Source organism: Centropristis striata, chromosome 15 (genome assembly GCF_030273125.1).
Source record: "Centropristis striata isolate RG_2023a ecotype Rhode Island chromosome 15, C.striata_1.0, whole genome shotgun sequence".
Classification (NCBI taxonomy): Eukaryota; Metazoa; Chordata; class Actinopteri; order Perciformes; family Serranidae; genus Centropristis; species Centropristis striata.
The window spans coordinates 19,706,772-19,719,670 of NC_081531.1; the positions used below are offsets into that span (position 1 = coordinate 19,706,772).

A 12,899-nucleotide genomic window follows, 5' to 3' on the forward strand; every position below is an offset into this window, starting at 1 on the left:
CAAATAAGAATTCTAAGATTACTTTATTAATCCCTCAATGGGGATTCTGTGCATTTAACCCATCCTTTTTGACACACCATGCTTAGGAGCAGTGGGCAGCACATTTCTGCTTGCCTGGGGACTGGTGGGGGTTAGGTGCCTTGCTCAAGGGCACTTCAGTCCTTGACCTGTCAGTCCTGAGATTACAACCGGCAACCCTCTGGTTACAAGCCCGATTCCTAACCTCTAAAGTAATTAGCTTTGGCAAGCCCCCTGCTAATTACTGCTGTGCTGAGTAAAACCATAAGCTTTCAAATTGAAATGCTACCAACATTATGATATTTTTTTTTTTTTTCCCAACACATTTTTTTCTGCCCTTTTCTCTTTCCTCCATTTGAAAGCCAGCGTCAGCTCCTGGTGTGACAGTGATTAATGCCCATGCATTCGTCCACTGTGTAACAGCTCGGCAGATTATTAAAGCCTGAAGGCAAAAAATAATAATTTGAATTTCCTGAAGTAATTGTATTAGGCCTCAGATTTAATATTTGGTGACAAACAGTGGTTTGAGAGTTGACGCTAAAAGTAAACAGCGTTTATTGGCAAACATTTGTACAGTAGCTGAACATGCCTTGGGCTGTTTTTCTGCTAAATCAAACTGGAACAGGTTTTGTTTAAGTGATCCTCATGTTCACTCACTTCGTCTGAGGTGTGAGATCAGTGTTGTCTATCGTGGAGCCGGTGTGTTTCAGTCCACACAGCTCCAGGGTGGTTAAGTGTATTTGTGTTTTCACCCTCCATCAAACAAGAGCCAACAATCTCCACCCCACAAATCAGTGCCCACACAGTGTCTATGCTCGCACACTCCAGTGGCTTTACAACAAGCCGCTTGCAATCACAACACTTTGTGTAGTCAAAAACATATACTTGTACATACTCTGCCACTCTACGGTCCCCTGCAGCCACTGTTTTATCCTTTGTCTCCTGATGAAAGTATGCCCATTGCATTCTTTTCAGCACCACTCCATGGAGGCAAAGTGTGTGTGGGTTCGGCTTTGTGCTTTCTTCGTCCATATATAACTTACAAGTCTTGGACAGTTAACTGCTCAGACTGACAGATATATTTCAGAAAGTTACAGCACAACTTTTTTATGCCTCCTGTCTCCACTCTAGGGATGTCCCTGGCTAATAATTCACATTGTCATATGTTGTTTTTTCTCATTATGCGTTTCCATCAACAAATTTCTTTGCACATTTTGAAGATTTGCATGAGAAAAGCTTGATGAAATAGCCAAAATTCAATAAAACCTCCAAAATGTGCATACATTTTTTCCACTCGCTTGAGGTGTTTTTTGTCTTTTTCGAAAAAAATATTTTTTCCTAATAATTCCTGACATAGCAAACATTTAGCTCACATGACTGATCAGCTGTTTCCACGCCTTGTCAAGATGGTGATGATGACATCATGAAAAAACAATTATAAGTTGCCTAACTGTATCCAATTATTGAAGAAAGTTGTCCGATTAGTAATCTCTTTTTTTAGTTGTTTTTTCTTTTTTGCAAAATCTCTACTTCTTCTACCGTTTACAGAGCCTACAGCAATACATTACATCTGCTGAGAAAAGTACGTTTATGCAGCTTTGTTTATTTGCTCTACACCAGTTGATGGAAACGTCCCTAATTCGCATTTTCTTTAAAGCAATATCTCAAAATGTTGCTTCAAAATTTGCTTTTAATTTAATAGAAACACGACTATTGATCACCCTGTTAAGGCTTGTACATCTATAGAAAAATAGGAAAACAACAAAATGATTGCCCATTGACTATCACTTCGTTGTCACCTCAGAATGGACATCCTGTTTCCTGCGTGGTGGGTGTAAATTGAACTTTCTGGCCTAATTTTATCCTTTCATTGTTGAAATCTACAGACAGGAAGGAAAAGACAGGGAAATAAAAGGGTTGTCAACGAAAGAGAGAGAGCTCCCACTTGCAGTCATCAGGTGTTTTGATTTAACCAAGATTCATTTATAAATTCAAGAAGTATTTAGTGCTCTGCTAGTGTTTGCTACAATTTTGTGTGAGTGCTCTGATTAATAATTACATTCTTTGATTTTGAAACACGAGCCTTATGCTGTTGATTTTTAGACTTCCTGAGGCTCAGATGGTCCCACAGATTTGTATATTGCAACTTATATTCTAATGACTACTCGGACTACAGACTACAAATGCAAAAATTAATGGTTTTGATACCAAAATATAGTTCGGTTGCATACAGATTCTGGATTCATGTGCAGAATATCTTCATAGAATTTACCTCTATGTTAAAATGTAATGGATGAATGAATGAATCATGATAACACATGTAATGGAATAATCAAATGTCTGTATAAACCCATTTAAATAACTAGGCTAAATAGACTTACAGATGAGATGAGTCAGGCGTGGAAATCCACAGCGAATTGGGTTACTGACCAGATGTAGGCCTATCACACAATGGGGCGGAGCTCCCCTTAAAAGGCGTCCGATCAGAAACAGTGCAATGCTGCAACACATCCTACATAAATGAATTCAAAAATCTTCAAAATTGAAGATGCACACCTTCATGCCATGCGCAAGCCACATACGACATCTAAGGTCAGTCTGACTAACTGTCAACGAGATATGCCCTAGACACACATACACACACATCCACACACACAGAGACTCTTCTTGCTCTATAGATGGATTAGGCCATTTTGCTAGTGTGTCAGGGGGGCTTGGCTTGTCTCAGACACAAGCAGGGGGCTCCAAGGAAAAAAGGTCTGGAACCACTGCTGTATGGTACCTGCTTATTTCAGACACTGGGCAAAAATGTCTTAGTGCAAACCCTTTATCCAAAAAGCTTCCTTTTTGACGTGTTTAAGGTCAGACTAAGGACAATTTCGACAGTTTGCCACCTCCGTCCGTCTTTTATTATTTCATAGTTCAATACACAAACAGCTCTCTAAATGAAAAAGTTATTTTGCTTCCCTACTGCTCCTCCTGTTTTCTACCACTGGTGTCCTGATGAGAAGCTTTTCAATACATTTCCTTCTGCACTCTAAGCTGAGGACCATTATGTTTGGCACGGCAGAGCTTGTCAGACCAGTCAGAATTCACAGTGGTTCGGATGGGTTAATTGGTTTTGCACTGTGCTGACTGTCACTGGGTTGACAAACACACGCTGGAAGATAAAGCAGGCAAATACACGGGGGGGGGGGCTCTCACAGCCAGTAAACAGTCATAAAATATTAGAGAGAACTGCATTTCTCTGAATTCAATCCTCTGCGGTCAGAAATAGGTCCTTGTGATTTATGCGGTTTATTGGATCTCATTGAGCTATGCAGCAGGAGAGCATATGTACAAGCATTGCTTGGGTGTTCAAGAAAAAGAGGTTGAGTGAGGGCAGTGCCAGTAATCTGACTTCTGATGCACATTACATTTTATGTGTAATGCTGAGCATCGGACATTTCCAGGCTGAAAAGAAGATGTTAACCACATTCTAATATGTGTTGCATGGGGCGGCTGTGGCTCAGTTGGTAGAGCGGGTCGTCTTCTAATCGGAGGGTTGGTGGGTCGATCCCTGACCGTTGCAGCCTACATGTCGAAGTATCCTTGAGCAAGATACTGAACCCCAAATTGCTCCCGATGCTGCGTTCATCGGTGTGTGAATGAATTCCCAATGGTGGCAGGTGGCACCGTTTAGGGTTGTCTCTGCCACCAGTATGAATGTGTGTGTGAATGAGTGAATGAGCGTAGTGTGTAATGTAAAGCGCTTTGGATAAAAGCGCTATATAAATGCACCCCATTTACCCCATTTACCATTCATAATTTCAATATCATTTTTATGTGTAAATCAACACCAGGGTCACCAGGGTAGATTATCATACCATCAAGCCAAAAATGTCCAAAATGTTGTAAGTATTAAATACTCTACTCCTAAAGTCAGTTGATAGGTAAATGTTTTTCACAAAATGTCTAATGAAGCTTGGATATGAGAAAAATATAAAACCTCACAGAAATATGGACACATTTCACAAGAATATTGAATAAGAGAGAAACAAAAATAAATCTGGATTCTTTTTTTATAATCTCTGTGGTTTCTGCATGCCATGTCACTCTGCATCACTGTATTATATAGTTCACTTTTTAACTCTGCCATTTTTATTTTGCCCTAAAAATCCCTAAAGTGGAACAAAAAAGTGAAATCAATGGCATCTTCACAACTCTGTTGACTCCCCTTACAATGCAATGTGTCACATTTTATTGAAGTGAAATATGTTATGTGACCTAACACCTGCCAGTGATGCTGCAAAATGATGATTCATAAGTCCCTAAATCTCAATTTACTGCTTACTATAAAGTAAACTGTTGTGTGTGTGCATTGTATAGGGAGAAGTGACTTTAATTTCAGAAACATTCTGTCTTTCTCTTTGTGGTGTCTGTCGCTGTCCATGGTTCTTAAGTACACTACTATAAAGACTATAAGCACTCACACCATGAAAGATATTCTAAATATATGTTCTTTTGAAGGCATCAAACTTCTTTTTTGGTGGTGTGTTTTCAGTCTGTGATCACAGCTGAGATATGATGGAAAAGACTGATGTAGAAAAGTAGAGAGCTACTCTAAAATGCTGAGTCTTTTATTGATGTTCCTTTTTGTGCCAAATTGAGTGTGTGACTGTATTTTTTGTGTCCTCCAGGTCCCCGGTGATGGCAGGTGGACTGTTTGCTGTGGACAGGAAGTGGTTCTGGGAGCTGGGAGGTTATGACACAGGTCTGGAGATCTGGGGAGGAGAACAGTACGAGATCTCCTTCAAGGTGAAAATGCCACCACGACACACAGAGCTACAGTGCAGCATGCAAATAATCAATAGTGTCACTTTGACCTATGTCAGTTCTAAATGTTGTGAGTGTTGACTTGAATCCCAACAAGTGAGAAGTACCTTTCATGTTTTATGTTTGGAGTCAGTCAGTGGATATTTGTACAGAATATTTTATACTATTATTGGATACGATAGAACAGTTTGGAGCATACGTCACGGATACGTTGCTGGTAGCTCCGTGTGTATACTGGTGGCAGAAACTCAGAGGAAAACAATTGTGATCTATGAAAACAATAAAGAAATAGAGGAAACACAAGAGTTTCAGGGGGTAACAGTGTCTTGCTGCGCCGCTGGATATCAAAACAGAAATAGTGGTAAAAAAACAGGCATTTATTTATATCATCGACTATATAAATAATGCACTTAGTGACCGGGACGTCACCCATTGGTTTGTGGACTGCTCGTTGGAAGCATCGAGTTCGGCGTTTCACTTGTCACCATCTTGTTTCCAATATGGGGAGCAGACCATATTTGGTCTGTAGAGAAGTGAGAGGGATCTGAAGACACTGACTACACGTCTCTCTACACCAGCCGCTGCTAATTCATGTTAGAATTAACTGGGATGTTCATTTTGGCTAGCAAAAAACAAAAACAAAATGTATTTTACTTACCTACGAAAAATGAACAGCGACTCCTTGGAGTGTCTGTTAGTCCAACCAAACGCTGAACAAGACATTTTTAATGAACAAAACAATCAAATAAACCGTCAATTAAGTGAAAATACAGTGAAAGGCTCAACGTTATGAGACCAAACCAGTGAACATCCTTTTTTATATGTGTATAACGTTATATATAACTTTATTGACACAATGCCATGGATACGCATTGTTAGTGACCTGTCAATCAAAGGTAGCCATGCCCCAAATCATATGATTCTTTATCTTTTATTTTCTTCTGTTTGAACCATTAACATCAAATTGTCTTGAAGAAGATTTTTACTAGCGATTGAGACCAGTGTTGAGTGTTGTCCTAAAAAAAAATTCTAAGGTAATAAATCAAGTGAGAAGTTTTCTCATTTTGCATTGAAATTGATGGGCAGACATGTTTTTGCAGCCACACTTAGCACCCCCTGCTGGAATTTTTGTTAGAATGCAGGGTTAAGGCACTTCCTGGTTTGCCGCCCTGCTCAGACCTGGAGGATGACTCCTGATTTATATCGATTTCTTTCGTCAAAGACGCCTTTTGAACTTTCTTCATTGTCAGTTACATTGTAAAGAAGATATCTGTCCCAAAATGTTTTGATAATTATGATTGATTGATTGACTGAATGCTTGCTTTGCATGGTTATATTTGCACTTATAGTACGCAGCACTGGTTATTCATATTACAAATTGCATGGATTGATTAATTCAATTGATTGATTCAATCTAAATTGTTTATTAGCTATTTTTTAATACCCAGCCCTACTCAAATATATACTACTCAAATATATACTCCATACTGTGCAGTTTCAGGATACGGTATATCACAGAATGAATCTGGCAGGGTTTTTAACAGTTGCTGAATCTTAGTGCACATGATGTATGTCCTAGTTTCCTTCGTAGCTCATTTTAGTTAACAAGCTATTACTCATTTTAAGCTGAGATGCATCTAAATCCATTGACATTGACGTTGAATTACTTTTACAATAGGAAAAAGTGTGTTCCATATGTTTCTGAAGTAAAAAATAACTTGTGCAGCCCACGAGACACATCTCATTAGGATTTCAGCTCTTGTTTAAGTCATTTGAGCTAAACATACTCTGCATGGGAGACTCTCCACATTAATCATACTCAGAATACCATATTAGATTATGCTTTTGTCTGGTGCTTCAGCATGAATTATTCTATTGCTTAGCCATAACTGCTTGTGACTTGGCCAGCATGTTAAGAACTAGTTCCCCTCTGCTCTTCTGCCTCCGTCAGCAGGCTCTGGACGGACAGAAAAGCCTGTCACAATAATTGAATCCTGGTTTGAATGAGTAAGGACTTTTGTCGTCTCGCTCAATTAACCACAAAAGCAACTGCTGGGTGGCTTGATTTGATTGGACACATTTGTTTCACCTTCTGTTGCTTCCTCATATTAATGTATTTTATGCTCTTTTTGTGAGTCTGTTTCGCCAATTGATACTGAAATGGCAGTGACTCAACGTGTCTGACATGCATGACAGCTTTCATATTGGCTGGTTTGAGCAATACCAACAGCAGGGGTGTAAAAAGAGGAAATGGTGAGCAGAGAAAAAAGACTGAATTACATTTCAGGCAAGAGAGACAAAAAAAATACAGTTCTGAACTGAAAATAATACAAAAACGAGGGACCCTGTTTAGGTAACTCAAAAAATCATCACGTTAAGTCCCAGTCTTCTACAACGTTGACTATAGAGTTAAGATGGAGTCTGCTTTGTCATAAGTGGTTATTAATTAACATGTTACCCAAAAACAAAGGTAGAAGAAGGATATTAGATTTTATTAATAAATGCCAGTTGAAAGTTGTAGAGGATAGTACCCTGTACTCCTGAACCTCAAATCACATATCAATATTTAAGGTGATTGTTATTTCTTTTATATATACACGGCTACCCGTAAAGTTGGAATAAAATATTTTTTACCTCTTACAATGAAATATTTGTGATTTATTATTGAAAGATAAAGTGTATATCTTCTCAAAACTTTATTAATCAATTTCTTCCAAACATATCACAATGAAAATGTATCCACAATTGAGTGTGAGTCCACAGGATTGAGTGTGAAAAAAAAATATTCCAACTTCATGGGTGACTGTGTGTCTTTATTTATAGCATTGGCAATAAATAATGTAGAATGTTTACTTAAATGTTTTATAGTAAAAATAGTCCATATTCATCTATGGAAACTAGCTTAGCTAGTGAGAAAGTACCAGAAAGATTGATACATTTATAGTTGAAGTTCAGATCCTGAATCTTTGTCCTTTGAATGCACGGACTTCAAAACTCTTTAAAAAGTATTTTGTTCTCTTGTGAGACATATACACATAGACAAAATTGTTGGTACCCCTCGGGTAATGAAAGAAAAACTCACAATGGTCACAGAAATAACTTGAATCTGACAAACGTAATAATAAATAAAAAATCTATGAAAGATAACCAATGAAAGTCAGACATTGCTTTTCAACCATGCTTCAACAGAATTACTTAAAAAAATAAACTCATGAAACAGGCTTGGACAAAAATGATGGTACCCTTAACTTAATATTTTGTTGCACAACCTTTTGAGGCAATCACTGCAATTAAATGATTCCTGTGACTGTCAATGAGACTTCTGCACCTCTCAGCAGGTATTTTGGCCCACTCCTCATGAGCAAACTGCTCCAGTTGTCTCAGGTTTGAAGGGTGCCTTTTCTAGACGGCATGTTTCAGCTCCTTCCAAAGATGCTTAATAGATTTCAGGTCGGGGCTCATAGAAGGCCACTTTAGAATGGTCCAGTGTTTTCCTCTTAGCCATTCTTGGGTGTTTTTAGCTGTGTGTTTTGGGTCATTATCCTGTAGCAAGACCCATGACCTGCGACTGAGACCAAGCTTTCTGACACTGGCCAGCACATTTCTCTCTAGAATCCCTTGATAGTCTTGAGATTTCATTGTACCCTGCACAGATTCAAGACACCCTATGCCAGATGCAGCAAAGCAGCCCCAGAACATAACAGAGCCTCCTCCATGTTTCACAGTAGGGACAGTGTTCTTTTCTTGATATGCTTCATTTTTCCATCTGTGAACATAGAGCTGATGTGCCTTGGCAAGAAGTTCCATTTCTGTCTCATCTGTCCATAGGACATTCCCCCAGAAGCTTTGTGGCTTGTCAACAAATTCCAGTCTGGCTTTTTTATGATTTGTTTTCAACAATGGTGTCCTCCTTGGTCGTCTCCCATTAAGTCCACTTTGGCTCAAACAACGACGGATGGTGCGATCTGACACTGATGTTCCTTGAGCTTGAAGTTCACCTTTAATCTCTTTAGAAGTTTTTCTGGGCTCTTTTGTTACCATTCGTATTATCCGTCTATTTGATCTGTCATCAATTTTCCTCCTGCGGCCACGTCCAGGGAGGTTGGCTACAGTCCCATGGATCTTAAATTTCTGAATAATATGTGCAACTGTAGTCACAGGAACATCAAGCTGCTTGGAGATGGTCTTATAGCCTTTACCTTTAACATGCTTGTCTATAATTTTCTTTCTAATCTCCTGAGACAACTCTTTCCTTCGCTTCCTCTGGTCCATGTTGAGTGTGGTACACACCATGTCACCAAACAGCACAGTGACTACCTGTAGCCCTATATATAGGACCACTGACTGATTACAAGATTGTAGACACCTGTGATGCTAATTAGTGGACACACCTTGATTTAACATGTCCCTTTGGTCATATTATTTTCAGTCTTTTCTAGGGGTACCATCATTTTTGTCCAGGCCTGTTTAATGAGTTTATATTTTTAAATAATTCTGTTGAACCACGGTTCAAAATCAATGTTGGATTTTCATTTGTTCATTTTCATAGAATTTTTAATTATTATTACTTTTGTGAGGTTTTAAGTTATTTCTGTGACCATTGTGGGTTTTTCTTTCATTAACCGAGGGGTACCAACAATTTTGTCCACGTGTGTACAAGCAAATGTTGGGGTAATTTGAAAACTTAATTATTAACATCCATGTCTGCTTGCCTGCAGTCTGCTTCTTCCCTGCTCCCTTTGATAGTCCATTGTCATGTTTTTAAGCATCTTACAACCACCAACTTTTGATCAAGCCTGAAACCATCTGCAGGAACATGTGGTTTCTTACCAGGGCTGCTCCATACTTATACTAGTGGTAAAAACGACAAATAATTAAATTTCACTGGTCACTTTCCAAGTTTTTACGGAACGAGATATCTTTTGACACCTACAACCTAAATTTACACCTCATAAAGGAAGTCTCATTACTAATTTGCATGACTTTTCAAAAATTAGGTTACTGCCAACAGTCAGATATATTCTGAGTAAATATGTTAATTACAATGCAGTAGGGATGGGAATTCAAGCAGAAGTTCCTATCACACAGGGTATAATGAACATCGCCTTCTACAAAAAACCCACCCACAGATATGGATTATTTCTCTTCCACAGGATGTCTTAGCTCACTATTAACGTAACATGGCCTTGACACGTTGAAAAGCTTACAAAATAATATGCACAAACGGCACAACTGAAGAAGCGAAAATGCACACCCATCATCAAACTTCTTCGGGTGACAAAGCTTGCCATTGACTGTTGATCTGCGGACAGCACCTCACTTTCTGCTGCATGCCTGGCTCTCAAATCGCTGTGCATAATTGTCAATTTGTGATATGCTAGCTTAACCTTGCAGAGTTTGCAATGCACCTCATTTTCGTTTATTTTCTCGAAGGAGCTGCGCACCAAACTTTTTGATGACTGTAGAACCCCCTGCATGTTTCTGCTGTTTGTATGAGTTGGAGCGTATACTTGTGCGAAATTTGCATGTTATTGCCTTATTTTTCTTTCAAAAACCATCATCACATTAACTGTTCGATTATCTTTTGAAGTTCATGACTTTTGAATATAATGGAAAATCATTGCCCAACGCTAAAATGCATCTAATTTTGCTTTGGACAACTGGATAAACAAGGCATTTGCATTGCAGAATATTGTACTTTCAATGTTTGAAAAGTACTATATAGATGAAGCTTGAATTCATTTAAAAGAGATTGTAATGCATGTTGTGCCATGGTGGTGTGGTTTAGTCTTCATAGTGTGAGGTGAGCAGATTGTAGAGGTTGTGTTCTTGAGGTGAGTGATAAGACTTTCAATTTATTCTGACTGGTGCTGAACTCAAGCTCTTGATCCCTCCTGCCGTGGGGCACCCCTGTTATTAAGCTCAAGTGTTTCAGTCTGGGATGAAGATGATAGAAGGGATTGGCGCAGCAGGTCAGACCTTCCCTACAGCAAGATGTGGAGAGGGTGGATTCAATCTGTTATTTCCCCCGATTCGGTTTGTCCAAGCCAGAGTGGTGCAACAAACGTGACAAGGAGTAATTGAATGGAAATAGCAGCCAGCTGATGTCCACTCTGGATGATCTGGAATGGGGAGTGATGCAGTATAACAACAAACTGACAGTAAATTATCAAGTCAAAAAGAAAAAGTCCCTCAGTCAGAGGAAGAGCAACAATTTCCTCATCTTGTGGAATTACTAAGATTCAGCTGTGGCCGGTCTATGTCTGTCATCAGACATGAAAGACACCAAAGATGTCGAGACGTCATGAGGGAAAATAACCTTGAGAAAAATGGGTTATATTGAGGAAGTTTTCCAGACTAGAACTGAGAGATTCTTGTCACGACAGGACTAGGAATAGATTGTAAGATTTGTGAACTTGTGGAGGACAGTGTGCTGCAAGGTGGCAATAGAGGTCAAGGAAAGTATGAATAATTCAGAATGGTTGAGACTGTAGAGTCACAAGAAGCCTTTTGCATCAGAGTTTAAAAAGCTAGAATAGACACCACTACACACTTTTATTGGATCTTAAGTAATGATTGCATATTATACCTTTAAGTCCCTTATCAAGTTAAAATTGATTAGAAACCAAGAGAGCAAATCTAAGCTGTATCACACAAGATTTCTGCAATATGACAAGTACAGACGTGTGCTTTCAAGTGTTTCTTTAGATGCTCAAAGTGGATATTTTAAAGCTGTAGAGTAAAACAAAACTTTAAATGTCTGATCTTCTGACCTCAGACTGTTCTGACGAAGTTTAAAGTATTACATCACCCCAAGTCTATCTTTGAAATTTCAAATACCCAAACCCTGTGGAGTTTAAAAGTAGCGCAGCCTTCCAAAAGTAGCAGAACAAATCCAATTTCAGTCTTTGTTATTTAGCTAAGCATGATTGACTTGTTATATTCTCTTTGATGTCATTAACTCTCTTTGGTCTCTGTGCAATCTGCAAACACACACACTTTGAAGCCATTTTTTGGATGTGCTTTGGTGTACTCTCCATATAAGAAGATTGATATCTGCAGTTATTTAAACTTTTATCTAACCTAACCTAATAGTCTATGTTCTCTATACAGTCCATACCATACATCTCTAGTCTGACTTCTTTTCTCTCCCTTTTCTCTTCTTCTTCCTTTTCTACACCCTTTTCTCCTCTCTTTATAACCCAGCCAACATACTCTGTGACCCTGTACATACAGTATATTTCTTTATGTCCCTCTCCATCCTCCCACTTCTTCCATCTTTTCCTTTCTTGACGTCCTAACCTCGTTTGCTCCCCGTTCTTTTTTTCTCCATCATGTCTTCCCACGCGGCGTCTTTTTCATACTGTTTGTTTCATCTCTCTGATTAGTTGACTTTGTCAGCTCATCTGATATTCACACTGTTCAGTTACACAAACACCAGAGCGGCAGCTTTGACCAAACCTTGACCTGATATTGCCTCTGTCAATACTGAATCTCTCTCCATCTCTGTCTCTGTAGGTGTGGATGTGTGGTGGTCGGATGGAGGACATCCCTTGCTCCAGGGTAGGACACATCTACAGGAAGTACGTCCCATACAAAGTTCCTGGTGGCGTCAGCCTGGCCAGGGTGAGTCTCGGATCAATTTAAACCACACACAGGGACACCTAAGGATGTTAATTTTGCTTTGTTGATTTTGTCTATGTTCCATCTCATGGGTAAATGTTTTTAATTGAAAATGTGGAGAAAGTGAATTGGCGATGATCATTTAATTTTTTTTGTATAATCTCAACTGGTTACAGGTTTTGAGGACTTCTACTGAATGTGTAAAGCCTTTTGTGGCTCCAGAGGGAGCTGTGTGATACATTACCTTTAGTGATGTCACCTGAGTCAGCATCAGCTGGTCTAAAGACCACAAGTTTGAAAAATCTATAGGAGTTAAGTTAAAAAGAACTTTGCTCCTTATCTCTGCTGCAAGCTTGCAGCACGAGACCAGATTAGCTGCTGCTACCATAACACACCCAAATGCATTGTGGGTTCAAATCCAGCCCCTGTATGCCAATCTGCAA

The 12,899-nt window shown here is 39.1% G+C and overlaps 1 protein-coding gene across 1 annotated transcript in view; it reads left to right on the forward strand.

Moving 5' to 3' along the window:
• Nucleotides 1-12,899, forward strand: part of LOC131986188 (polypeptide N-acetylgalactosaminyltransferase 10-like) — a 115,810-nt gene that overhangs the window by 74,295 nt on the left and 28,616 nt on the right. Inside the window, exons 7-8 of the mRNA XM_059351025.1 lie at nt 4,698-4,815; nt 12,352-12,459. Of these exons, the coding sequence (XP_059207008.1) occupies nt 4,698-4,815; nt 12,352-12,459 (226 nt within the window). The remainder of the gene's footprint in view (nt 1-4,697; nt 4,816-12,351; nt 12,460-12,899) is intronic.